Raw genomic sequence first — 27,875 nt, forward strand, 5'->3', positions numbered from 1 at the left:
GTAGTTGGATGAGGTTTCTAGCACAACAATTAGGGTGTTTGGCCATCCCATCACCAGAGTAGGTCAGTTCGGGCTGTCTCTCGACCATTGCCAGCAGTCTGTTGTGTGGGTATCTTTGTGGATTTCTGTGGGCCTCTCTAGCACTTTGCTTCTTCCTATTCTCATGTGGTCTTCATTTACCATGGTCTCCTATTCCTTGTTCTCCCTCTCTGTTGTTGATCCAGCTGGGATCTCCCGCTCCCCCAAGCTCTCTTTCCCTCAACCCTCGCCTTTCATTACCCCCACTCATGTCCAGGCTGTTCATGTAGATCTCATTCCATTTCTCTGTCATTGGGCGATCCCTGTGTCTTTCTTGGGGTCCTGTTTTCCAGGTAGCCTCCCTGGTGATGTGAGTAGCAGACAAGTCATCCTTGTTTCATGTCTAGTATCCTGCTATGAGTCCTTGCTGCTGCTGCTTTTTAGACAGGGTCTCGATATGTAGTGCTGACTAACCTGGAATTTGTTATATTGATCAGGCTGGCCTTGAACTCACTGAAACCTGCCTGCCTCTGCCTCCCAAGTGCTGGGATTAAAACCCTTCGCCACCATCGCCAGGCTCAGGGTTTGCTTCTTTTTTTTTTTTTTTTTTTTTTTTTTTGTTTTGTTTTTCGAGACAGGGTTTCTCTGTGTAGCTTTGTGCTTTTCCTGGAACTCACTTGGTAGCCCAGGCTGGCCTCGAACTCACAGAGATCCACCTGCCTCTGCCTCCCGAGTGCTGGGATTAAAGGCGTGCGCCACCACTGCCCGGCTGTGGTGGCGCGCACCGGTAGGATTTGCTGAAGGAGGCAGAGGCAGGAGGATCATGGGTTTGCTTCTTAAAGGTCAGCCCATGTTGGGTTGAGAACCGGCTTAGTCACACCTGGACCCGAAGAGCAAGCCAAGCCGAGGCTGCATTGCATCTGCCAGAGCACACAGGTTTCTGTGCGTTAACGGGGCTTCTTTTAAAAGGCCGAATTAGGGCTGAGGGGATGGCTTGGTCTGTAAGTACGAATCCTCGCACCCTCGGAAGAAAGGACCTGAATTTGACCCTCAACAACCACATAAAAATGCTGGGTGTGGGCCGGGCGGTGGTGGCGCACGCCTTTAATCCCAGCACTCGGGAGGCAGAGGCAGGAGGATCTTTGTGAGTTCAAGGCCAGCCTGGTCTACAGAGCGAGATCCAGGAAAGGCGCAAAGCTACACAGAGAAACCCTGTCTCGAAAAACCACAAAAAAAAAAAAAAAAAAAAAAAAATGCTGGGTGTGGCAGCATGTGCTTGTAACCCTATATCTGGGGAGTGGAGATGGGAGGACTCCTGGGGCCTGCTGGCCATCCAATCTAGCTGAATTGGTGAGCTCTGGGTTCAATGAGAGACCCCATTAAAAAAAAAATAAGATGGGGCCAGGCAGTGGTGGCACACGCCTTTAATCCCTGCACTCAGGAGGCAGAGGTGGGCAGATATGAGTTCGAGGTCAGCCTGGGCTACAGAGTGAGTTCCAGGACAGCCAAGACTACATAGAGAAACCCTCTCTCAAACAAACAAACAAACAAACAAACAAGATGGAGAGAGGTTGAGGAAGACAGCCCATGCTGACCTCTGCCTCCAGAGGCATGCACACCCACACTCACACCAACTCCCACTCACATCCACACCCACACACCCTTACTCCAAGTTTTATGCTTAAGAGCTTCTTTATTGGGCTGGAGAGATGGCTCGGTGGTTACGAGTACAGGCTGCTCTTCCAGAGGTCCTGAGTTCAGTTCCCAGCAACCACATTGTAGCTCACAACCATCTATAGTGGGGTCTGATGCCCTCTTCTGGCCTGCAGGTGTACATGCAGATAGAGCACTCATACATTAAAGAATACATACATAGGGGCTGGAGAGATGGCTCAGTAGTTAAGAACACTGACAGCTCCCAGCACCCACATGGCAGCTCACAACTGTCTATAACTCCAAGATCTGACACCCTCACACAGACACACACGCAGGTAAAACATCAATGCAAATAAAATTTAAGAAAAAAGAATACATAAATAAATATTTTTTTAAAGAAGTATTTTGTTGGTTGGTGGTTTCTCCTTCCAAATAGATTTTAACTCCTCGAGGCTGAGCACAGTGTGCCGACCCCTAGATCCCCGGATAGAGCCTGGTGCACACTATGAGTTCCTTGGAAGTTGCTTGTACCACTGACAAAATAAGAAACCAGAGTAACAGCAGCAGGTGTTTCAGGTCTGCCAGGCACTGTGGGAAATGGAGACTGTTCCTCATCTAAACCTTATCACCCTCTTATAATGCGAGCATGGTCTTTATTCCCATTTCACAGACAAAGCTCAGGTCAAAGGAGGTTAAGAAACCAGGCTAGAGGGGTGGGGGATTTAGCTCAGTGGTAGAGCACTTGCCTAGCAAGCACAAGGCCCTGGGTTCGGTCCTCAGCTCTGGGGAAAAAAAAAAAGGAAAAGAAAAAAAAAGAAACCAGGCTAGAGTGTCATGGGCGTGAACAGAGGCAAAGGCACCTGGGGTAGTGGGGGCTCAGCTGTGGAGGCTGAGTGGGAGGTTTTCGGTAGTGAGACCAGGGTCCTTGGGAGTGTTGGGTCCTTAGCAGGCATGGCAGGAGCCTTTTCCCCAAACTCTTCGCCAGGTCTCTTGAGTGCCACAGTTTACCCTCCGTATAAAGCACAGTTCTCAGGACAAGACACTATAAGACCAGGAGTAGGAGGCTCCGGGGCCGGTGACCTCCTGGGGTGGAGGGAAGGGCAGGAAAAGGGGGTAAGGGTGCTGATGGCGGGGGGTCAATGGCCTCGGCCACACCTAACAGGCACAAGCTGACTCAAGCGACTTCCACTAGAACATGCCTCAGGTCATTCATCTGTGGCTGTTAAGAAGCCTTGAGCTTATACTACACACAGCCTGAACTTTAGACTTCCCTGGAGGAAATATCCTCCAGACGGGGTGGGGAGGTAGGAAGGAGTAGGGGGACCTGAGGCCAGGCTGGACACTGGTAAGCTCCATGAGAGATGACCATTTCTCACTGGGCACAGGTGGAGGGAGACAACCTGATGGGTGTTCCTGTCCTACCCAAAGTCTTTTTTTTTTCTTCCCTTTTTAAAATTTTATTCCTTTTAAAAATTTTTTTAATTAAGAACATTTTTTATTCATTTTACATATGAAAGATCCCCCCTCTTCCCTCCTCTTGCCCCTCCAACCTCCCCCTCCCAACCCACCCCCCCATTCCCTCCTACAAGAAGGTAAGGTCTCCCATGGGAGGTACATTTAGTGGAGGCAGGTCCAAGCCCCTCCCCCTGCCTCAAGGCTGTGCGAGGTGTCATATCATAAGTAGTGGGCTCCAAAAGGCCAGCTCATGCACCAGGGATGGATCCTGATCCTACTGCCAGGGGCCCCTTAAGCAGATCAAGCTACACAACTGTCTCACTTATGCTGAGGACCTAGTCCAATCCCATGCAGGTTCCACAGCTGTTGGTCTAAATTCGAGTTCCCACTAGTTTGGTTTGGTTGTCTCTGTAGATTTCCCCATCATGATCTTGACCCCCCTTGTTCATAGAATCCCTCTTCTCTCCTTTGACTGGACTCCTGGGGCTTGGCCTGGTGTTTGGCTGTGGCTCTCTGCATCTGCTTCCCTCAGTCACTGGAGAAAGGCTCTGTGCTGACTCCAACACCCCACTCTCACCAATGGACAGATCTGCCAGACTGAAAACTTAACCGAGAAATAAGGGACCTAACAGATGTTATGACTCAAATGGACTTAACAGATATCTGCAGAACGTTCCACCCTAACAAAAAAAAGAGCACCCCGTGGAACCTTCTTTAAAATCGACCACACACTCGGTCACAGAGCAAATCTCAACAGATACAAAATAATTGGCATAACCGCCTGTATTTTATGGAACCACCATGGCTTAAACAGAATTTACAGAAAGCCTACAATCGCATGGAAATTGAATAATGCTGCCTAAAGTCTCTTAAGTGGCTGTTTCTTTACAGCGTGCCCATGAGATCAGATCAGGGTGCGAGCTCTGTTCTTCAAGGCCAGTCCCTCTCAGCTAGAGAGGCCCAGCGGGGCCAGTCAAGTTCTTCTCCTGGGCCTCCAGGCCTGACAGCTAGCTACTGTCAACCACACTTTTAGAACTAATAAGAACCCATCAGCCTTTGTTTACTTTTCAGTAGTTTAAATTAGCATATGTTAATTATATAAAGTAATGACTTCATTGTGTTATTTCATTTTTAGCTTGGAGGCCAGCCGAGGCTACCGAATAAAATTCTATCTCTACACTAATAAACAAACAAAATGTTAACAACAACCAAAAAACTTAACACATGTAGCTATGTCATGCGGTATTTCCTTTTTTTGTGGTGGTCTGTTTAGCAGAATGCTATCAAATTAGTCAGGGTCTATGCGTCATGTAGCGTGCAGCGCTTTCTTCTCTGGTAAGGCTGAATGAAGTTTCCTCCTCTGTTTCGTTTGCCCACTTGTCCATTGATGGACGCTGAGTTTTAACCGCTGTGAGCAGTATTGTTCCGAGTACATCTCAGAGACTCTGCTGAGAGATGCTTTGCTTCATACTCTGCAACGGGCTTGCTCGGGCAACCGGTAGTTCATTTCTTAGGTTTCTGAGGTCCACCACACGGTTTTCTACTGCAGCTGCCCCATAATGCACTCGTGTGTACAGGATCCTGATAATGTACTCTTGTGTTCAGGATCCTGATAATGAACTCTTGTGTACAGGATCCCTGATAATGAACTCTTGTGTACAGGATCCCTGATAATGAACTCTTGTGTACAGGATCCTGATAATGTACTCTTGTGTACAGGATCCTGATAATGAACTCTTGTGTTCAGGATCCTGATAATGTACTCTTGTGTTCAGGATCCCTGATAATGAACTCTTGTGTACAGGATCCTGATAATGAACTCTTGTATACAGGATCCTGATAATGTACTCTTGTGTACAGGATCCCTGATAATGTACTCTTGTGTACAGGATCCTTGTAGAGGGCATGAGGTCCTCATACTCACAGATAAGCACTAGAGAAACCAGGAATGATAAGCACACAGGCTTGCCTCTTTGATGAAAGGGGTGTGCATACCTGCTTTCTACCCAGAAGAGGGGGAGGATGTTGTTAATAACCGGGTGATCTTTGGCTAGCCATAGAGCCAGGCCTCACCTGGATCCCCCGGGTTCCTGAGCACTGTCAAGCACCAGAGCCCATTCTTAGGGAAGAGGTCCCATGTACTTTACAAAGGAGCTTATATTATGCTTATTCCAGACCTTCCTCCCTAGACCTGTTGCAGGATATTTGATCACATCTCGAACCCCTGAGACTGTGTCATCTACTGGAAAAATCTGTTTCTGGTTGTGGTGTGGCTCAGCCCTAGCACACACCTTTAATCTAAGAGCTTTCCGCTTGACTATTGTAAACAGGGGTAAGCATAAGTAACAGTGTTGCAACTCTAGGGGAAAGGTATCCTGACTGTTTGGGGAGTCATGTGACACCTTGAGCTGCTAGGACAGCTCTGGCAGCTGGAGCTGCAATGGGACAGCTCAGCCCTGGAGGGAAAGGTATCCTGACTGTTCAGGAGTCAGGATATACCTGGTGCAATGGGGAATGGTCTCCCAGCAGAATACAGCAATCTTGTTCCTCTCCTGCAGAGCTGCAGAGCTCAGCTGGCACTTAAGGGGCTGCCTAGCAGAGCTCCGCTTCTCTGGCTCAAGATGTTGCTTCTTTTGCTTCACTCTGCTAAGGGAGAAACCCCTGCAGATATGTAGCAATCTCCTCCGGCTCGGTGAAAAGTTGTTACTTTTTCAGCTCTCCCTTGCTCAGTCCCGAGGGGACGTCTCAGCAAGGTTTTTTTTTTTTTTTTTTTTTTTTTTTTGGTTTTTCGAGACAGGGTTTCTCTGTGTAGCTTTGTGCCTCTCCTGGAACTCACTTGGTAGCCCAGGCTGGCCTCGAACTCACAGAGATCCGCCTGGCTCTGCCTCCCGAGTGCGCCACCACCGCCCGGCATCAGCAAGGTTTTGTCTGCTCAGTCCACTATGGGACGTCTTAGCAATCTTCTTTGTGCTGATGAATGAAAGATCTTCACACCCAAGACTCTTTTGAGAAAGAGATTTATTTGGAAAGGAGGAGTCCAGGAGGGTGGCTGCCTCTATCAGGGTGGAGAGAACAGTCCACAACTGTCCAGGCAGGGTGGTTTATATAGGATCTAACGGGGCGGGGGACAGAGTTAACCAGGGATTGGTTAGTTTTGTGGGTTAGGGGCAGAGATGGCCCTGATTTCAAAGCCAAACTGTGTTTCTTTCACTGGCCTTTCTTGGTTTTTTTGACTCTAATTCTAAGGCTAGGGCATATTTCTTTCACTGTCTCTGATTCTAGGGACCAAGAGTGTTTTCTTTGGTACTGGTTTCAGAGTCAGGGCATGACTCTTTGGTTCTGGGTTTGGGGATAAAGTTTTTCTTTCTCTGACTCAGGTCTAAGGTCCAGGCTGTGTTTCCTTCCCTGGGTCTGGGCTCCAGGGTCAAAGTGGGTTTCTTTAGTCAGCCCATTTTCCCTACATTAAGATCAACCCCAGGCAGAGGGAGCAACCATTGGCAGGAAGTGAATATAGGATTATTAAGAAAAAAAACAGAGAGAGTAAGGGGGAGTCAGGAGCATGGATAGAGATGCACAGGAAGTAGATGGGAGGGACATTCAGTTTGAGAAGAGTTTTTGAGATGGCATAGGAGAAAGGAGAGACTACTGGGATATTGTCTGAGGAGGAAGATCAGCTGGGTGCTTTCTCTGCCTCTCTGAGCTAGCAGGCTTTCACCCCAGCATTACTGGTAAAACCAAATGATTGAAAATTTGTTAAAAACAACATAGACCCTTATCCTGAGCATTGTCAGTCAATAGAATCCATTCCCCCACCACCACCCAAGACAGGGTTTCACTGTGTAGCCCTGGCTGTCCTGGAACTTGCTCTGTAATCCAGGCTGGTCTCTGAACTCACAGAGATCCGCCTGCCTCTGCCTCCCAAGTGCTGGGATTAAAGGCGTGCGCCACCATGCCCAGCTGTGGTTACCTCTTTTACACATGAATGTTCATTCAGTTGTTCTAGCACTGTTTATTGATAAGACTACTCTTTGTCTGGAGACATGACTCAGTGGTTAAGAGCATTTATTCTTACAAAGGACCTGGGTTCAATTCCCAGCATCCTAATGGCAGTTCACAATCATCTACAACTCCAGTACCATGACGAATATGATACAGACATACATGTGAAGGGAAACACTTATACATTTATGGAATTTTGACAGATGTTGCATGGATTGGGGCTGGGGATTGTAACAGGGCTCCAGGCCTTAGCATAACTGACCCCATGATGGAAGTACTATTCAGCCTGTAACACTCAGCATGCAGACAGCATCTCCTGCCAAAACCTTGCTTTTTAGCTTCTGTAGCTCTGCTTCTGGCTAACTGTTCTTGTTAACTGAAGCGTGTCAATCCAGAACATGGTTTTTGTGCTTAAAAGCTCATCGTGAGAAAGGTTCAGGGATACACCGAGATCCTGAGCACCCAGTATAGTTACCGGCCGGCTAATAAAGACTTCCTATTGACTTAAATGCGTGTCTGAACAGTCTTCTCTGGTGAGTACCCCACATCAGGGATGTAGTTAAGTTAGTAGAGCGCTTGCCTGGTACTCACGAAGCTCTGGGTTTCCATCCTTGGCATCCCATAAGCCAGGTGTGGGGCAGCATCCTGGAGTGCCAGCATTCTCAGGTGTAAGTGGGAGAGTCAGACGTTCACAGTCATCCTTGGTTCTAGAGGGACGTGGATGCCAGCTTGGGGTACAGGAGATCTTGTCTTGAAAGAAAAGACGAAAGGAAGAAGGGAACCGCACTGATGTATGAACTATTGGAGGCTAGCGCTGTCCTGAGGGTGCCAAGCCTTTCAATCATCAGCTTAGGACCGTTACTCATCTAGGAGTCCTCTGTCTTTCTCAACTGCATTTTGTACTTTTCTGCACATAAGAATCATGCTTCCTTTTGAATTTTTGTTAAGATTTTAAAAGTACAATGAGCTGCCTGTGACATGCCCATTGGAAATGGTTATTATAGGGCTGGAGAGGTGGCTCAGCACTTTAAGAGCACTGGCTATTATTCCAGAGGACCTGGGTTCGATTCTCAGCACCCACAGGGTGGCTCCCAACCTTCTGTAACTCAAGTTCCCCCTTCTAGCCTCGCAGGTACCAGGCATGCCCATGACACACATATGTACATGTAAGCAAAACACCTATACACATTTTTTTTGTTTTGTTTTGTTTTATTTTTCGAGACAGTGCTTCTTCGTGTAGTTTTGGTGCCTGTCCTGGAAGCTTGCTGTATAGACCAGGCTGGCCTTGAACTCACAGAGATCTACCTGGCTCTGCCTCCCGAGTGCTGGGATTAAAGGCGTGCGCTGCTGCCACCCGGCTACACATTTTTTTTTTTTTAAAGTAAAAGTTAGGAAACAAAGTGTTAGGTAAGATGTGGGGGGTGGGAACACTTACACACTGGTGGGAATTTAAAATGGTCCCGCTGCTCTGGAGAGCACAATGGTAATTCCTCAATTAAACACACAATTCCCATATGCCCCAGCATGCTACTTCCTCACACATGTCCTTAAGGAAAGGTGAAGGGACTTGAATAAGTATTTGCAAACAGACATCCATGACAGCAATGTTTACAGTAGCCAAAACGGGAGCAGCCTAAACATCTACTGGCAGATGAGTGGATAAAAAAAATGTGGCACACCGTGAATTGTTATACGGCTTTGAGAAGAAATGAAACTCAAGCCAGCCATGGTGGTAGGAGGCTGAGACGGGAGGACAGCTGTGAGTCTGAGGCCAGCCTGGGATACATAAGGGATTCTAGACCAGCCTAAGATGCATTATGAGAGCCTGTCTCACGAGAGAGAGAGAGAGAGAGAGAGGAGAGAGAGAGAGAGAGAGAGAGAGAGAGAGAGAGAAAGAGAGAGAGAGAGAGAGAGAAGAAATGGGAACAAGCCTTTGGTGCTACCTAGCTGGCAACAGACATTGCTCTCAATGTAGCTGAAAGACATCACTCTTGGTAAAAACTTGATAGGGAAAGAGGCGGGGAGGAAAAATAAAGAGGTAAAAGAAAAACTATCTTATTTAAGAAGGGCTTTCTGAGCAGGGCGTGGTGGCACATGCCTTTAATCCCAGTACTTGGGAGGGAGGCAGAAACAGGCAAATTTCTGAGTTTAAGGCTAGCCTGGTCTACAGAGTGAGTTCTAGGACAGCCAGGGCTACACAGACAAACCTTTTCTCAAAAAACAAAACAAAACAAAACAAAAAAGTGGGGGGGGGCAGTGCTCTGCTTGGCAGGTGTCTGGGTTAGCTTGGTAACTATCTAGAGGAACAGTATTCTGACCCAAATCGATGAGATTTTATCAAGGGCTCTCATTATCGTCTGGAAGCAGCTAGTTAATTATCACACACAGAAAGTCCCAGACTTTTCAAACCCTTATTTCCAGCTGACCTGATTAAGTTCTGTCTTAGCTAGCTTTCAAGTGACTGTGTTGCCTGGTTGATTACTTTTTGTTAAGATTTATTTTTACTTTTGTGAATGTGTCTGTGTGTGTCTATGCCACATGTGTGTGTGGTGCCCACAGAGGGCCAATGGGGGACACTGGATCCCCTGAAGTGAGCTTACAGGTGGTTAAGTGTGCCACGCCGTGGGTGCTGAGAACGGAAGCTAGGTGCTCTGGAAGAGCAGCCCCTGTGTAGTGGCTGGGGGCCTTTTAGGCCCCGTGACTACTTTTCACGTTTCTTTTAGGTACCGAAAATTAGCCACAAACGTACTTTTCACAAGATTTACAGTCCTGATTGCTGCGGGAAGATCCTTCTGTATGCTGTGAATATGTACTACTCCCATTGGTTAATAATAAAGCTGTTTGGCCTATGGCAAGGCAGGATAAAGTGAGGCGGAACAATCAAACGAGGACTCAGATGAAGAGGGGCGGGGGTCAAGAGAGATTCGAGCAAGCCACCCAAGAAGCAAGATGCCAGAGGACTGGTAAAGCCAGGGCCATGTAGCAGTACACAGATCAATAGAAATGGGTTAATTTAAATGTAAAAGCTAGTTAGCAATAAGCCTGAGCTATCAGCCGAGCATTTTGTAATAAATATAAGCTTTTGTGTGTTCATTTGGGACCGAGTGGTCGGGACAGAAAACTCCGCCTCTGTTTACAGCTGATTGCCAACTATCCCGCAGACACAGCATTATTGTTTTTCTAAGTCGATTTTCTCCACTAGTCAAGGCTCTCCAAGTAGCACTTCATGGTGACCAGTTTGGGTGACAGTAACTGAGTGAGTTTGAGGAAGGGCTTCAGAAGGTGTGCTGTGCTCTGTGTTTGGGTTTGTTTTACACATGCAGGGTGTGAGCGTTACAGCTCGGATGGAAAGGTATCCTGGCAGCAGGGAGCCAGGGAATACCACAAAGTCACACAGCACAACAAACCTCACACAAGAGATTTATTGGGAGGGGAAAAACCGGGAGGGTGGCTGCCTCTGCTCAGGCGAGAAATAGCCCACAACTGAACAGAAGGCAGGGTTTATATAGAGTTTCTTGGGGGTGGGGGCGGACCTTTTCAGGGTGAAGCTTTCCTGGGGTGAGGATTGGTAGGATTTCAAGTCCAGAGATTGGGCTTTTTACTCTGAAGGGTAGATGCAGTGTCTGGCCATTAGGGCAGTTCGAGTGTTCTGTGGGGTGGAACCTGGCAGTTGGAGGTCCTCAGGGGAGCGGCCTGGCCACTCTTGTGGCCTGAGGGGCTTACATTAGGTGCCTGAAGACCCCCTTGTTTTATGCTCAATAGATCTGGAACTGTACAGATTAGCTAGCTAAATTCTGTCTGAAGAGTTAGGTGGGGCTGAGAGAGATGACTCAGTGGTTAAAAGCACCAGCTGCTCTTGCAGAGGGCCTGGGTTTGGTTTCCAGCACCCACATGGCTGGTCACAACTGCCTGTAACTAGTTCCAGGGGATCTGTTGCCCTCTTCTGGTCCCCTAAGGTACTACATGTACAAGACGCACTTAAAATGCTGGGGAATGGCCGGGCGGTGGTGGCACACGCCTTTAGTCCCAGCACTGGGAGGCAGAGCCAGGCGGATCTCTGTGAGTTCGAGGCCAGCCTGGGCTACCAAGTGAGTCCCAGGAAAGGCGCAAAGCTACACAGAGAAAACCCTGTCTCGAAAAACCAAAAAAAAAAAAAAAATGCTGGGGAAAAAATGCTCTTCCCACAGAATGTAAATAACAAGGGGCTGAAGAGATGGCTCAGGGGTTAAGAATACACACTGTTCGTGCAGAGGATCTGAGTTCAGTCCTACATGGTGGCTCATGGCTACATGTAACTCCAGTTCTAGGAAAATCCTTAGCTCTTTCCTGGCTTCCACAGGTACCGGGCATGCAGGCTCTCACATACACACATACACAAAAAATAAAAAGAAAGAAGTCTTTTTTGTTTGTTTTTCCTTTTTTTTTTTTTTTTTTTGAAACAGATTACTCCTATGTAGCCCTGGCTGTCCTGGAACTTGCTATGTAGACCAGGCTGGCCTTGAACTCACGGAGATCCACCTGCCTCAGCCTCCCAAGTGCTGGGATTAAAGGTATGTGATACCATACCTAATCAAATCTTTTAAAATGTATTAATTACTTTTAAAAGTTATTTAGGTGATTCTAAAACTCTAGATTTTTTTTTTTTTCTGAACCCATCTCCTTGGCCATTCCAAGGCCAGGCTCAAGAGTTCTTCTTCTCCTAAGTTTTGCTTGTACTATATATGCAGACACACCCTTTTCCTCCCACAGCCCCAGCCCCTAACCTTCCAGGGTCAGACAATAAGCAACACAGCACTTGGTAAGGTCACAGAGCAGCCACCAAATTTCTGCAAGGATTTTGTTTTCATGTTCTACATATAAAGTTGAGTCTGCGTTCCATAACTATGGGCTTGTCATATCGAATCAGATGAAATTTGATTTGTTTTTATATGCGTGTGTTCTCTCGGATGTGTGCACGTGTGCCTACATGCAAGGGTGCATACATGTTTGCTTGTGCATGTGGAGGCCACACGTCAGCATCACGTGTCTCCTAAAATTGCTCTCCGCCTTATTTTTCGAGACAGGGTCTCTTACTGAACCTTGAGGTCACCAGTTCACTGAGGCTGACTGACTAGTGAGCTCCAGGGATCTACCTGCCTTTGCACCCCCAGCTCTGGGGTTACAGACACGTGCCTGCATGCCTGGTTTTTACAGGGATGCCAGGATCCAAGCTCACATCCTCACGTTTGTGCAGCAGGTAGCTTACTCACTGAAAGGACCCATCTCCCCAGGCTCCAGAGGAAATTTGTAAAGGTCACATTTCAAGACTGAGGACAGCTGGCTATGATGACACACGCCTTTAATCCCAGCACTCTGGAGGCAGAAGTAAGTGGATCTCTGAGTTCAAGGTCAGTCTGGTCTACATGATGAGCTCCAGGCTAGCAGTGAGGCCCTATCTCAAACTAGAGGGCAGGTATTGGGGAGGTAGATCAGTGGCTAAAAGTGCAAGCGAGATACTCAAGTCTTACAAGCTGAGTTCAGTTTCTAAAACTCTTGTAAAAAAGCTTATGGGATTACCCTCCTCTGTAATTCCGCCATGGTGAAATGGGAGACAAGAGACAACCAGCTAGAAGCTCCTGGGTGGAGCAATGGATGTTTATAACCCCAGGGCTGGGGATGCAGAAGCTGGTAGATTCCTGGAGCACATTGGTTAGTCAGCCTAGCAGAATTCGTGACCTCCAGGTTCACCAAGAGATTCAGTCTCAGAAATTAAAGTGGTGGTGCAGGCCTTTAGTCCCAGCACTCAGGAGACAGAGGCAGGCAGATCTCTGTGAGTTTGAGGCCAGCCTGGTTTACAGAGTGAGTCCAGGCCAGTCAGGACTACATAGTGAGACTTTGTCTTTGAAAAAAGGAGGGCAGGAGGGACGGCTGGTGGTGAGGAGCACTCTCTGCTCTTCCAGGGATCTCAAGTTCACTTTCCAGCATCCAAGTTGAGCAGCTCAGGGCCTCCTGTGATTCTAGTGCCAGGGGCTCTGACGCTTTCTTCCGGCTTCTGAGGGCACTTGCCCACGCCCGGCATACACTCACACAGACACACACATACACATAAACAAAACTAAAATAAATCTTATTGGGCCTGGAGAGATGGCTCAGAGAGTTAAGAGCACTGACTGCTCTTCCAGAGGTCCTGAGTTCAATTCCCAGCACCCACATGATGTCTTACAACCATCTGTAAGGAGATCTGGCGCCCTCTTCTGTATACATAATAAATAAATCTTTAAATCAACTGTGCTTCTGTAAGTAACCTCAGTGATTACTGGTTCACCAAGCTAGATCTGGGTGGCATCGGTCCTTCGGTCTGTCATCAGCTCTGCCTGGGGTGAAGTAGTGTCTGTTCCCATCTCCTCAGGAAGTCACATGACAGAGAGATTCTGGGACTGGGGAGGAGTCAGTCCTGTGATTTTTATAATGACCTGCTAAATGTTTTTTTTAGTCCTATGATTTTTATAATGACCTGCTAAATGGGGGGGGGGGGCGTCTCATGAGGACTACATCAATCCCTTTGAAAGTCAGTCAGTGTCCCTGGTAACCCCTCTCTTGAGACCTCCAGCACACCAACAGAGCCACAGCAAGTGGCCCTCTGGGGGACAAAGCCCAGCAGCTTCCGAGCCAGGGCTGGGGGCGTCTTAGACTCCAGCGTAAAGTGATGGGGAGGAGGGCTGCTATTGAAAGTGACCCCCAAGCAGCCACAGCCTCCATCCCTCTGCCTCTGTGACATCACAATGAGACTTTTGCTCTCCTCTCTTGGGCTGTGGCTTCTGTTGCTATGGGCAATCAAATTGTGGGAGTCATCAGGAGTCCTGTGAGTATGAGAGTCATGCCCTCTCCCTTCGCGCGTGCGTGCGTGCGTGCGTGCGTGCGTGCGTGCGATCCCAAAATCGGCTGTCTTCCTTAAGTAATCTCACCTTACTTTCTGAGACAAGGTCTCTCGCTGAACTCTGGAGCTTGCTGTCTGGCTGAACTGCCTGGCCAGTAAGCCCCAGGATCCTCTTGTGGCTGCTCACGGTGTACACTCAGACACCCTGCTTGTACCTGGGACCCGAGCGAGGATCGAGCTGAGGTCCTCATGCTTGCACAGCGCGCACTTGGCCAGTCGAACCGTCTCTTTCTAGGCGCTAGCCATGCCTTTCCCCAAAGAGGACATGACGCGTGTGAAGGAGTCACAGCAGATGCCTGTGGTCCCGCGGCCATGGTTCCTCCCGAGTCTCTTCGCAGCCTTCAATGTGATGCTGCTGGTCTTTCTGAGTGGCCTTTTCTTCTGGTTCCCGTAAGTGTCCCATGTCATCTGTTAGGTTTCTTATACGGAGACAGGATGGAAACAGAGGCAGGGGGAGGCAGGAAGGAGTAATGGAAGGCCCAGGGAACAGCTGTCTAGTTGGAGGGCCACGTGCAGGTGCGGAGTTTTGGAGTATCGGTGCATGGGGATGGGGGTGGGGGTGGGGGGGTGAATGAGGTGGTAATGCCGGTGACCTTTGGTGGGGCCTCGGTGAGCCTGTCGCTTGCCCGGATACTTAGAGCTGGCTTTCAGCTCTGTGAATCCTGACCCGGCTGGTCAGGGCCTGGGGAGGAGCTCTGGGCTGCTCCGGCTCAGGATTGAAAGTGGCTCTGGTCTCAGTTGTAGGTGGCTGGCTCAGAACGGAGAGTGGGTCTTTCCCATGGTCACAGGCCCGCTCTTCATCCTCACCTTCTTCAGTCTTGTTTCGCTCAACTTCTCAGACCCTGGTGTCTTACATCGAGGTGAGGACTCAGCCCCCTGGAAAGAGGAGGTGGCACCCCAAGGCCGGTGCCCCACCTCCAGCCTCGGGGCCTCTATACTCCATGGCAGTACCGTTCTGGCTCTAGTATTTCATTTCCTGAGCCACCAAGGTGTAGAGTTGGGGGTGGGGGAACAGGACCCTGGAATTTTTCCAATTGCTTCAGAAGGGTGGGCTCCGTAGGATGGAGAAGGAAGCCTGCAGGCTTTTCCAAACCATGGGGCTTTCATTCCCTTGTCCCACTACAGCGCAAAACTCAAATGCCACCGTTTCAAAGGCAGAGTTCTTTACACCAGGCTAGCTGGAGCACGCCCCCCCAGCATCTCTCCCTCTCTCTGATGGTCCGCTTGCTCCGTTAGGTCAGGGATTCCCTTACCCACCTCTTCCTGGAACATTCCCTGTGCCCAGGGCTGCTGGTAGGGCTGCCCAGGGCACATACTGCCTATCCCTCTTCCACGCCAGGCGTCCGTCGATGAGGACCCCATGATGGTGTACGTGGTGAGCGGTGAATCAAAGGGCCTTCTCGCCTGCAGTGGTGCCCCAAGTGCTGCTTTCATCGCCCCACCCCGGACCTACCACTGCCCCTGGTGCAACATATGTGTGGAGGTGAGACCCCTTGCTGCCTGCCTGTCTGCTAACCTGTCACCCAGACCTGGCCAGAACCTAAAGCCTCATCATATGTGACCCGCGCCGTGGGCGTGAGACTTTTCCCTGACTGATGAGGGCCAAGGATGACTGCGAGTCCCCCTGTTCCTGGTCCCTCACACAGGGCACTACCTCTGTGCCTGCATCTGTCCAGGGAGGCTGGCATGTCAGCGTGGGCACTGTCATTTGCTCTGGCCCCGGGGAAGGGGACGGAGAAGACTGTCTCTGTCCGTCTTCTGGTGTGCTGTCGCTGGGCATCTACACCCTTCAGTTGGCTACAGGCCTGGTCTGAGGACTTTCCCTGCCCTTTGGATGTTTGAGTTGGGTCTCCGGGTTTGTGCAAGCTTGTCTCCATGCACTGGCACACCAGCTTACAAATGAGAGGAGGGACTCTGGCTGCGCCAGGCTGGGTTTTTTTTTATTTCTATTTTTTTTTTTCATCTTCACCTAATAGATGAGAAAGGAAAGACCCAGAGATGGTCTTTGTCCGACTGAAAGCTATATATACCAGGATAAGTGTCAAGACACAGAGTCTTGATTGTGTTCTAACCAGAAACGCCAGCATTAGGGACTTCGGTCACCAGGATTCTCCCTGGGGGGTGAAAGCCAGTGTGTGTGGGGTGGGGGTGGGGTGGGGGGGGGGAGAGTAAGTGACCTAGAGGGCTGAGTTGTTTGGGGTGATGGAAGCTGGGCCAAAGGACGGATCCTGGAGGCCTGCTCCTCTTCCTGTCACAGGACTTTGATCACCATTGCAAATGGGTCAATAACTGCATCGGTCACCGCAACTTCCGCCTCTTTATGGTGCTGGTCCTGTCCCTCTGCCTCTACTTCGGGCGCCCTGCTCATCACCTGCCTGATATTCCTGATTCGTACAAGCCATCTGCTCTTCTCGGTGGACAAGATTATGGCGTATCTGTCTACACATGTCCACGGACCCCCCCCCCCCCCCCCAGTGAGGAGCAGTGGGGGAGGGGTGGAGGCAGGTGAGAGATGAGCTCTCCGAGGGTGGAGCCCGGTGATGGATGAAGCTAGCCGAAGAGGCTCAGTGTGGGCCGGTGAGCGTAAGGAAACGGATGGAGTGAAACAAAAACTAAGGAGCATTAAGAACCCAGTGGGGCCACATAAGAAGGTCTAAAAGGGACAAGCAGGCCCACGGTGAGGTGCTCCGGAGAGGGTGGCGGGGAGTAACGGTGGAGCGGGGAAGATGAGCTGGACCGGGCGTGGCTCCTTAGCTGGTCAGCGTCCTGGTGGCTGCACCCGCGGCGGGCTTCCTGATTCCGCTCGTCCTGCTGCTGATGATCCAGGCCATATCTGTGAGCACGGCGGAGCGCTCCTGCGAGAGCAAGGTACGTGGGGTGGAGCGTGGGCGCCCGGATGTCTGGCTGTGGGCAGCATCTTGGGTCCTCTGGATCTGATTCTCCACTGCCTTTGGCCCTGGGGGTAAGGCCTTCAGGACTCGGGTCCACAGCAGCAGCAGCAGCAGCAGCTGCAGCAGCAGCCGCAGCTCAGACCACAGCGCCACCTGCTGGAGCCCGGTGGTCGCTCTCCGTCCCGAGGCGCGGCCGTGGGCTGGGCTGGGCCTGCGATCGAGGACCAGCAAAGGAACGTAGATAAAGGCAGCATCCCCCCTCTTTCCCTGGACCACACCCAGAAAAGCCAGTCCTGGGCTGTGTTGTTGGGACCGAGAGAAGGAGCAAAGAGTTAGACAGGCCCGAAACGCCACTCCGTGTGCCCTAATGTGATCTTGAAGGATCGGGGCGTTTCTAGCTTTGCAAAAGGACTAGGGAGACAGAAAAATAGGGAAAAAAATTTTTTTCACCTTCCAGTACTGGGGATTGAACCCAGGGCCTGGAAAATGCGAGGCAAATGTTCAAGCACTCAGCTGTATCCCCAGCCCCCGCCTTTTTGGAACAGTCTCGGGAAAGCCTTGAACTTTCGATCCCCCCCCCCCCCCCCCCCCCCCCCCCCCCCGGCTCAGCCTCGTTGGCAGCTGGGGTTAATGGCATCAATATGGTTGAAAGCAGAATGTAACTAAGAGAGCGAGGAAGCTGCTCTAATTCGGGACCGTAGCACTGGCAATTGAGCAGACCCCCTCAGAACCGGTCACATTAAAGCTGCCGGTAAAATCGAGCGTGGGAGTTAGTTTTTTTTTTTTTTTTTTTTTCCGAGACAGGGTTTCTCTGTGTAGCTTTGGTGCCTGTCTTGGATCGCACTCTGTAGACCAGGCTGGCTTCAAACTCACAGAGATCCGCCTGGCTCTGCCTCCCAAGTGCAGGGATTAAAGGCATGAGCCATCACTGCCCGGCCGGGAGTTAGTCTTGATGCAGAGGAAACACGGGGGTCATGGTAAGGGGATCTGAAAGTAGTACGTCATTACTCCAGAAGATTCTTTCAAGGCCTTTTGTAGGTGATTTGTCGTCTTATTACATCCTGGACAATGGTTGGTTTGTTTTCCCCCCATAGGGGTTTTTGTTGTTGTTTTGTTTTATCTTTGAGAAGCCCACATAAATGAAATCATTGTCTTTCGAGTCTGCCTTGGCTTGCTTAGCACAACACACTTGAGATTCACCCTTGCTGTTCCGGTCAGTTTATTCCTCTTTATCGCAGTGTAGCATCGCATTGACTTGTATGAATGCTCTACCGACTTGCGTTCACCAACTGAAGGATTTTTACATCCTTTCTAGTTTGGGGCAATTATAAAGTGAACGCAGTCCGAACATTGGTATCCAGAACCTAAGCTTTCCTAGTGTGTAAATCCTGGGTCATGAGGTAGCTATGTGTTTAATTTTATGCTAAATTAGCAGATTGCCTTCCAAAACACCATTTTGCATTCGTACAAGGACAGATGAGAATTCCTGTTGCTCTGCCTCCTTGCCAACACTTGACACTGTTGGGGGCTTGTTTAGTTTTTTTTTTTTTTTTTTTTTTGTTGTTGTTGTTGTTGTTTTAGCCCATCAAGTAAATGTGTGGTGGCATCCTACTGCTTTGATTTGTATTTTCCTCAAGAGAGTGATGTTGAGCAATGTGCACCTTTGATGTAACGTATGCTCCAATATTTTGCCCATTTAAAAATTGGATTATTTCCCTTTTGTGTCTTAGGAGTTCTTTATGTATCCGGGGGTTCAGATGTGTGTTTTAAAAATATTTTCTTGAGAGCTATAGCTCATTATTTCATTTTCTTTTCAGGTTCCAAATAGCAGAAGTTTTTCACTGTGAAGTATTTGTGTACATGTACGCGAGTGTGTGTGCACACGTATGCACCCCTGATTCTCTTTATGTCTGAGAGGGCCCCCGTGGGCAAAGGAACATACTCAGATGGATTGGTTGGGTCTTAAGACTTTATTAAGCTCTCTCTCTCTCTCTCTCTCTCTCTCTCTCTCTCTCTCTCTCTCTCTCTCTCCCCTCCCTCCTCTCCCCCTCCCGTTTTTCAAGAAAGTGTTTCTTTGTGTAATCCTGGTTTTTCAAAAAGAGTTTCTCTATGTAGTCCTGACTATCCTGGAACTCACTCTGTCGACCAGGCTGGCCTCAAACTCACAAAGATTCACCTGCCTCTGCCTCCTGAGTGCTGGGACTAGAGGCATGCGCCACTACTGCCCAGCATATTAAGCATTTTCTATGTCATACAAATCAACATTTTTCTATATTTCCTATGTATCTAGCTGATTGTTTTCCATGTAACTTTTAAAATTCTGTCAATTGTATCAAATCCTTCTAAACATTCTGTCAGAATCCCCAGTGGGGCTACCTGTTTCTCTTAATGGCCTCAGCCACATTGAAGGAGCCGGGCCTTTCCAAAGCACGATGGTTCGTGTAGCTTTTGGGCCATGGCGTCCTGAATGGAGTCCTGGTTTTTTCTGGAGTATTGAAGATTCAAGTCTTGATAACAGGAGCATGGGGCACGGGGCAGTTGGGAGCAGGCAGGGCTGCGGCTGGGCCACTTTTCCTTGTGCCCAAGACTCTCTAAGCTGGGATAAGGCTTAGCCTGCAGGAGGTGGGGTCTCGGGGTGAGTGGGAAGGGGGCATGGAGACCCTAGTTAAGAGTGTCCAGGGGACATTGGGCATGGTGGTGCACCCCTTTAACCACAGCATGGAGGATCACTGCAAGTTTGAGGCTAGCCTGGGCAACAAAAGTGAGTTCTAGGCCAGGCGGTGATGGCACGTGCCTTTAATCCCAGCACTCAGGAGGCAGAACCAGGTGGATCTCTGTGAGTTTGAGGCCAGCCTGGGCTACAGAGTGAGTTCCAGAAAAGGCACAAAGTGACACAGAGAAACCCTGTCTCGAAAAAAAAAAAAAGAAAAGAAAAGAAAAGAAAGAAAGAAAAAAGTGAGTTCTAGGCCATGCTGGGCTTCAGAGTGAGACTCTCAGACAGACAGACAGACAGACAAACAAACAAACCAAAAAGAAAGTGACCAGAGGAGGACTTGAACGTTGAGCTTGACCTTTGCCGTATCACCACATCCGGGCCAGGCTTTCCTAGGCCACGTGATGCTGGCTGGGAAAATCTGATCCAAACCACTGCTGACCTTCCGGATGGTGAAATTCCATGAAGACAACTATCCAGAAGGCAAAGATGGGTGGTGGGAAGGGCCAAGAAACGGTGGTTGGATGGTGGAACTGTCTGTGGAGGGGCCGAGTGGTTACGGGAGGGTCTGAACACCTGTCTGGAAGGTCAGCGGAGGGTATGTGTGGCCACGGAGAGCAAGGTTGCTACAAAGGGGCGTACAGGTGGTGGGGATAGTGTTAACATCAGCCTCGGCAGACCTGCTCAGAATGGGGGTGCTTTTCCGGTGAGTCCAGCTCCCTCTCCGGCTTCCCTGCCCTCCTTTGCAAATCGGTGGCAGCTGGAGCTAAGCTGACTGGATGAGGGCAGGGAGCTGCCGTGAGGGACTGGCCAGTTCTGACATTTTCTCACCCCCATACCCTTCCAGTGCAGGAACCATCAAGAATACAACCCTTTCGACCAGGGCTTTGCCAGGAACTGGTATCTAACAATGTGTGCGCCACTGAGTCCCAAGTGAGTTGGGAAAAGAGACATCTGAATAACGGCCCCCAGGGCTGGTAGATGAAGTGGCCCCTCACTCCTGCTCTCAGATCTTGCACGGTTCAGGCCTTTCCTTTGGGGTCCCCCCCACCCCCCACGGGGGACCATTGGGCCCTTCTGTGAGTTCTTGTGGGTTGAGGGGATGAGGGAGCTGCAGCCAGGAAAGGCTAGCCTAGCTCCGGGCAGGGCTGGCCTCTGGGATATGTCCCCAAACTGAGAGGGAGGATGGGGCCCTGGCTGAGAAGGGCATTGACCCCTTGCATCTGGCTTGTTTCTTTAGGTACATGTCTGAGGTCGTCTGTCTGCAAAGACCGGTGGGGACGGAATGGATCTATGAGAAGACACAGCCCTCACCACTGTGTCCTCCTGAACACTGTTCCCCAGGCCCCCCTGGCCCCTCTGATCAACCTGATCCCCCTGGACCCCAGCCCCAACCTCCTCCGAACACAACAGGGAAGGGGCCTCAAGGAAGTGGTGAAGACATTGTTCTCAAGGAGGTGAGAAGGCAGAGGACTCCTGTGGGAAAGTCCCCAGGAGGTGGGGCTGGCCCTGAAGCTGGGGTACTCAGAGCTTGGTGGAGACATGTTAAACCTGGAGGGACCTTGAATGAGGGTGGACAGGCCTCCAGAACACTCTCAGGTGCCCCCCAGAAACAGAGAAAAGACCGCATCCCAACTTACTCTGGACCTGGGCCAGTCACTCTTAATGAGGACAGAGATTAGCCTACAGTTGATACTGTTTTGAAGAATATTCCTTTAGGTGGATAAAATTTTCCACACGGCCCATTTTCATTGAAATACATGGAAGTGGGACGTAAGGATTACGATGGGGGTGGTCACCACAGATTCCCTCTCAACCCGTTGCCTTTGAGGAGCTAGTCTCCCCTTGGCTCCGTCCATGGGGAGTTGGGGGGTGGGGGGTGGAGCACCGGGGTTGGCTGGGAGCTGGAGCTGGGGAGGCTGGAGGAAGCCTGCATGTCCCCACTCTGTGTTTAGATTGATGCCAGCCCACGGCTGTCCTTGCTGTCGGAGACGCCTAGACGAGGCTCACCCAGACGCACACTGAGCCTGGACCACCTGAACCTATACTTCCCCATCTGAATCCTCGGGGTCCACTTGGGCCAAGCCCCTGTCGTTTCAATGGTGGGAGTATTGACATCTGCCAGTCCTCACTAAATGTTAATTGTTGGTTTCTGATGAGGGTGTCAGGCCTGTTCAAGGGGCTTGGGGACAACGACCTCCAGGGATGAGTGAGCCAGGATCCCTGGAGACTCAAGCACGGAGTTTAGCATTGCCTGGGTCCGTGACCTTGGGCAAGACACTACAGTTTCTCTCATTCTTACGATGGACGGACAGTATTAAGTGCAGTCTTCCTGGTGAGAGCTGGCGATGGTGTGAGAAAACCGCCAGTCATGTCTGCACCGGGGAAGGACGCGGCCTCCGCCCTGCAGTACCTGTATCTGGCTGCAGAGGGCGCCCACTGCCCGGGAACGCACAAGTCTCGCTCGGGCCCCTTGAGCTGCAGCACTGGACCTTGTGGGTTGGAAGGCCATCAGATTAGGTGTGGGTACCCTTCCAGCGGCCACTCTTAAGAGATATGGAGGAATGGGGTGTGCTCACTCTTAATGCTGAGCCTGCGTCTTTCCCGCAACCGCGTCTCATTTTTGATGTACCCCCTCCCCCATACTCCACCTGTCCCTGGTGTGATCCAAGGTCTAGTGAGTCTTCAGGCGCCTGGGGGTGCTTGGTGGAGCACATGACCAGCTCTCTAGCTCTTTAGACAATAAAGTCTAGCTTCTCTCCCTCCCTCCCTCCCTCCCTCCCTCCTTCTCTCTCTCTCTCTCTCTCTCTCTCTCTCTCTCTCTCTCTCTCTCACACACACACACACACACACACACACACACACACACATCCCCCCAGCTCCCCCATCCCTCCTCACCTGTCCTTGGAGGCCCCAGGCCCCTCCCTGTCAAATCTGTCAACTCTACTTGCTCTGCTTCTGGCCCTATGGGCTGTGGGCTAGCTCATTTTTCAATATCAGGAGCTTCTGTGGGGCTTGGGGCTTTTCTCCAGTTTGGGTTCTAGGTGGAATTTTGGATATTTGTCATTGGCAAATCAAAAGTCAGGCCAGGCCAGGCCTGGAGTGGCATGGCTTTAATCCCAGTACTTGAGAGGCAGGAGGACCTCTGTGAGTTTGAGGCCAGCTTGGTCTACAAAGCAAGTTCCAGGACAGCCAGGACTATATAGACCTTGTCTATAAATAAATAAATAAAAATAAATAAATATTAAATAATAATAATAAAAAAAGATCAGCCCAGCTTGGCCCTTCCAGCTTGTGCCAGGGACCACATTTTAGGCTATTACGGGGGCATGTTTAAATGCAGAGCCAGCGCAGCTCTACATGGCAACCAAGGACAGAAACAGTCCTTTTGAGCCACTGAGCCCAGATGTGTGTCTACACCTGGGTGTGCATGTCCTGTGTGTGCAGAGGGGAACACCCCAGCTTCAAGAAAATGGCAAGAATGTGACAGTCGGGGTTCCTGCTTACTCTCTCCAAAGGAGAGCTCTCCAGGTGGTCTGGGCCTGGGCCAGAGGAATAGAGGATCTTGGGGCCAAGGAGGCTGCAACTTCCTGGCTTGAGAAGGGTACCTGCCCAAGTCCCAGCTCCTCTAGGAGCTTTGGGGAGGCTATCTCCCTTCAGCCCAGCCTGGCTTGGGTTTACTGTACATTGGCTCCTAGTCTCAAGATATGCAGGAGGCTCATCCAGCCCCAGTGGCCTAAGAGGTGTTGTTCTCCCTGACCTGTAAGGCCTCAGTTTCCCCACTAGGCAAGGATGCCGTTTTCTTCAGGTTCTCAAGAGGCCCTGACTCCTCCAAAGGCAGTTACGTCTTCCTCTGGGATGAGGATTCTGGGCCTCTGTTCTTCCCAGTTGAGGATTTCTACAGCTCTGAGAGGGACCTAGGCCACCCCTGCCCTTGACGTCCCTTCCCCTAAACTTCAGGCCACCCTCACGGGTCCTTCCCTCATGGAAGCCTTCGTTTAAGCTGCCCCCACCTTTCTGTAGAACTTGCCTTTGGTTCTCAGACCTGCCCCACCCAGTTCTTGGCCAACAGATAAGGTGGAAGCTGTTATCAGAGCCCCGTTATGGGGCCTGCTCTCCATGTGCCCAGAAAACCCTACCACCCTCAGAGTGAGGCCAAGTTGTAGCTGGGGCACCCTCTGCAGGATCCCAGCCAGCTCCTGGAGCCTGCAAGAGGTTTCCAAAAACATCTCCAAAGTGGTCCGCTTGGCCTTTTGGGATGTCGAGACTTGTAGGGTAAGACACAGCAAAGCCGAGTGACTGACCACTCAAAGTGTATGCCATGGTACATGCCACTTCCCTTTGCTCAGCCCAGCACTCCCCACAGAGTCATTTACCTCATGAAGAGTCACTGGCTTTGACCTCCTAGGGGAGGACGGTGTGTGTGTGTGTGTGTGTGTGTGTGTGTGTGTGTGAGACCCTTCATCCCACAGCCCACCGTCACCAGTTTCAGTCATGGTTTGGGGGCTAGGGAGGGAAGTGGTTAGCTAAGATAACCTAACGGCAGAGATGGCAGCGAGCCCAGTGACTCTCTGGTTCCCAGAAGGCCACTGCCATTTCCACTCTCGGCAGAGCCTGAGCAGGAGCTGCAGGGGATCTGGCTCTCCCCCCACCCTGCCCCAGGCTCCCCTGATAAGCCTGTGGCTATGCATCACAGTCTGGGGCGCTGAGGAGCCGATAAGGAGGCTGCTGAAGCCCTTTCCATCCGGGGCCACCTGATAATGGTTCCTGCTGCCTCTGGTTCACCACGCCCTGCTCTGCCCTGCTCTGCCCCAACCACCCCACCCAAGAGGGGGCCCTGCAGGTGGCTGAAGGTGGGGCAAGGCAGGATGAAGGGGCAGAGGGGACCATGCAGAGTGAGGGTCGGGGCCAGACTCCTCACACCTCACAGGGCACGGGGCACCTTGCTGGTCACCCTCCTGGGCACCTGGGTCAGGTGTCAGGCCCTTAGGATCTGTCTGGGCTTGAGTTTCTTTAGTTCTTTTTTCTTTTTTTTTCTTTTTTTTTTTTTTTTTGGTATTTTTTGAGACAAGGTTTGTCTGTGTAGTTTTGGAGCCTGTCCTGGAACTCACTCTGTAGCCCAGGCTGGCCTCGAACTCACAGAGATCCGCCTTCCTCTGCCTCCCGAGTGTTGGGATTAAAGGCGTGCACCACCACAGCCCTGTGAATCTCTTTAGTTCTTAGGCAAACCCTGGTCCCAGGTTTCACCTCTACTACTCACTGTCCTGTCTGTCCTGTGCTGAGAACCCAAGGCTATCCTAGTTTTAGAGATGAGGAACTCAACATTCAACAAACCAGTAGCTTCCCCTGGTCATGCTAAGTGGGAGAGCCAAAAAACCCTCTGTGACCTTTCCCATGACACGTTCTCCATTGTGAAGACAGACTGGGCTTCTCTGTGAAAAGAGACCAGTGGTCACAAGGCACAGGCACAGACCAGGCAGAGCCAGGGGCTGCTCAGTCAATGGTGATCCTGTCATTACTAGAGTGTGACCCAAGGGCTGCAGGAGGTGGGGCTTTGTAGGGCCTGCTTGGGACTTCAAAATACCAGTTACCATGACAGCAGAGTCCATTGCTTCCCGGTTTAGATAATGGGATCCTTGGTGGCTGAGCAGTGATCCCTTGGGGGAAGAGAGCTGCTTTATGGAGAAGTTTGTTTTACGGAAAGCTGTCTCCAGGCCAAAGGGACTGGAGTGTAGACTGGGGGTGGAGGGGTAGGGGTGGAGGCAAAAGCTGGGATTCCCCTGCAGTAGCAGTAGCATGGCCTCCAGGTCACGGCTGCGCACTCCGTTTAAGCAAACGGCTTGTGACCTGTGTTTAGCTGCTTGTGTTCACGGTACCCCAGGCTGAAGGAAGTCAAAAGCTGCAGTTGTTCCTGGCTCCTGTTTCTCAGTGTCCCGGGTCACCTCCAGCCTCTCCTCCTGTCACCTGTCACTCTCCTCTCCAGTCCCCTGTCCTTCCCCTTCCCTCTGTCCTCTTTCCTGCCTCTGTATTCTTTCATGCTGCCCTCCAGCTCACCATCCCTTTCACTCTCCCCCCCCCCCACTCTCCCCCACCGCCCCCCGCCTGACTTTTCCTGGATGACAACTTCCAGGAACACGAAGTCAGTGGAGGACTCTCAAGTAAAGATGTCTAATTGTGATTCTTGGAAGCTGTGGGATCTGGGTCCAGAGCGTGAGGGCTGGAGGCAGTGTTTGCACAGGGTGCCTTTGTCTGCGGCTGCCCCGGGGCTCCTACAGCCCAGCCAGGCACCCGCTCCCAACTGCCTTCTGATTGAGGCAGTTTTTGTTTTGCTGTGGAAATCAGAGACTCCAAACTGGGGGGACCCTATGGGGTATCAGGCCACCTCATTTCTCAGGGAGAAGGAAACCAAGGATGTGGGCACCAAGGAGGGCTTCCCCTGGAGTCACAGAGCTCATGAAAGGCCAGCCTCAGCTGCCTCCAGGTCTGCTGTGGGCCCCTTTCCACACCCTGTGGTAAGAAAGCTGGGCCAGGTCCTGTCCTGTAAACAGGAAGGGCCTAGAGACCTCGCTGCTTGGCATCAGCGAGCAGGATCCTAAGGATGACGACAGTAACTACAGTCACTTTGAATGCTTTCCTGTGTGCCAGGCCCTGGGTTAAATGCTCCGCTTGCATTGGCTCATTTAGCCCTCAAGGAAGGCACTCCTAGTACCTTTGTGGGTGTGACCCTGGACAGTCCCCAGACTCCTCCTGCCTTGACTTGGCATTCCTTTGAAAAATTTTAAGAGCTGGAGCTCAAACCCAGATTTTTCATGTATTCAAGGCAAGTGCCCTGTCACAGAGGTACAGTTTTAAATTTTGAGACAAGGTCTCATTAAGTTACTCAGGCTGGTCTTGAACTCGGTCTGAAGCCCAGCCAGGCCTTGAACCTGTGGTCCTCCTGCTACAGCTTCCCAAGCAGATGAGATCACAAGCCTATGCCACCGTGCCCGTCACACCTAGGATTCCGACTCCGTGAACAGAACTCTGGCCTGGGCTCGGAACTGCAGTGGCTGGCCTATTGGGATCCTTTACTGAACTTGAGTCATGCTCAAGCCCCTCCCCCTCCGTCCCCTAGCAAGCGAAGGAGAGCAAGAAGTCAGTCAGGAAAGGTACTGAGGTCCCGTGGAGAACTGAGCTGGGAATTTCCCCAGCCCACTCATTTCTAGATCTCTCTTCGAGAGCCATGAGCCAAAATGGAGAGATACCCTCCACATGGCCTCATCCTGGTCCGGGCAAGAGGTGCTGTGGAGACAGCAAGAGTGAGTGGGTCTTTGGGGATGTAGGGTGGGGCCAGGCCCTGTTGCTCCCTCAGTGTGTCCTAGATAGCTGCCAGCCTCTCAAAGTCACCCTTGTCTGTCCACAAGAGAGGGGAGCCCACGTCTGGTCTTGAACGCACTGTGGGATGTCTCCACATAGTGTGGACTGTCCTTGGACAAGAACTAAGGTGGGGTGGTTGCCCAGGGGGGAGTGGGGGGACCACTTCAGTCTACTTAGTCTAGGAACTCTGCGTAGGATTCCCCTACCCAACCCCTGGAGATTGAGTTCACAGTTTCACACATGCTAGACAAAAGTACTACCCCCTTTTCCCATTTTTATTGGCATTATAGACAGGTACTATCCTTGAACTTGCTCTTTAGCCCAGACTGGGCCTGAATTTGCAATCCTCCTGTCTCAGCCTCTCAAATAGCTGGGATTATAGATCTGGGTCACCAGCCCGGGTTCTCTTCCCTTCCGTTTCTGTCTGCTCTCGTTGGCCCTCTGCCCTTTCACACACTCTGGATTTAGATGACTTGGAAACAGCCGAGGCTGAGGGTAGGGCACCTCATTAACTCCTAGGCATTGAGCCCAGATCACCTTTCTGTGGTGACCTTCAGCGCCCTCTCCAAGTTATCTGTTTCTAAGGGAAGGAGCTAGGCTTGGTCTTGGGGGACAGGGGCGGGCCTCTTGGCTGGCAGCTGGCAGCACATTCTGAAGCCCCCAAGCCCCTGCTCTGGGGCCCTGGGGTGAAAGCCGTTGTAAGGCTGTGAGGTCTGTGCCCAGTCCACTCTGATTGTCCGCAGGGACTTGGGCTGTTGGCCTGGCTCAGACATGAGGTTCTGGCTGCCTTGGGCACAGTCCAGAGGAAAGTGGCCTTTTCCAAAGCAGAGTCCAGAAGGAGGCACACAGGGGCTCTTTGCTCTGGACCGGA

At 50.9% G+C, this 27,875-nt stretch overlaps 1 protein-coding gene and 1 long non-coding RNA gene across 2 annotated transcripts; one reads left to right on the forward strand and one right to left on the reverse strand.

Annotated features, from left to right (window-relative positions):
- Positions 1-7,174: 7,174 nt before the first annotated feature.
- LOC128111935 (uncharacterized) lies at positions 7,175-14,185 on the reverse strand. The gene is made up of 2 exons (XR_008218782.1): positions 14,073-14,185; positions 7,175-7,878 (listed from the first exon to the last, which is right to left on the reverse strand). It is a non-coding gene; the product is annotated as an uncharacterized LOC128111935 (long non-coding RNA).
- Positions 11,271-21,586, forward strand: Zdhhc19 (zinc finger DHHC-type palmitoyltransferase 19). Its single transcript, XM_052740506.1, is given in 11 exon segments — positions 11,271-14,434; positions 14,783-14,915; positions 15,384-15,422; positions 15,424-15,444; positions 15,446-15,481; positions 15,483-15,527; positions 16,302-16,394; positions 16,396-16,475; positions 16,807-16,912; positions 20,496-20,581; positions 20,889-21,586. Coding segments are annotated over 11 exon segments (1,227 nt in total). The 5' UTR covers positions 11,271-14,288; the 3' UTR covers positions 21,331-21,586.
- Positions 21,587-27,875: the final 6,289 nt, after the last annotated feature.

Source organism: Peromyscus californicus, unplaced genomic scaffold (assembly GCF_007827085.1).
Source record: "Peromyscus californicus insignis strain IS unplaced genomic scaffold, ASM782708v3 Scaffold_16__1_contigs__length_79575227, whole genome shotgun sequence".
In the NCBI taxonomy this organism is placed as follows: domain Eukaryota; kingdom Metazoa; phylum Chordata; class Mammalia; order Rodentia; family Cricetidae; genus Peromyscus; species Peromyscus californicus.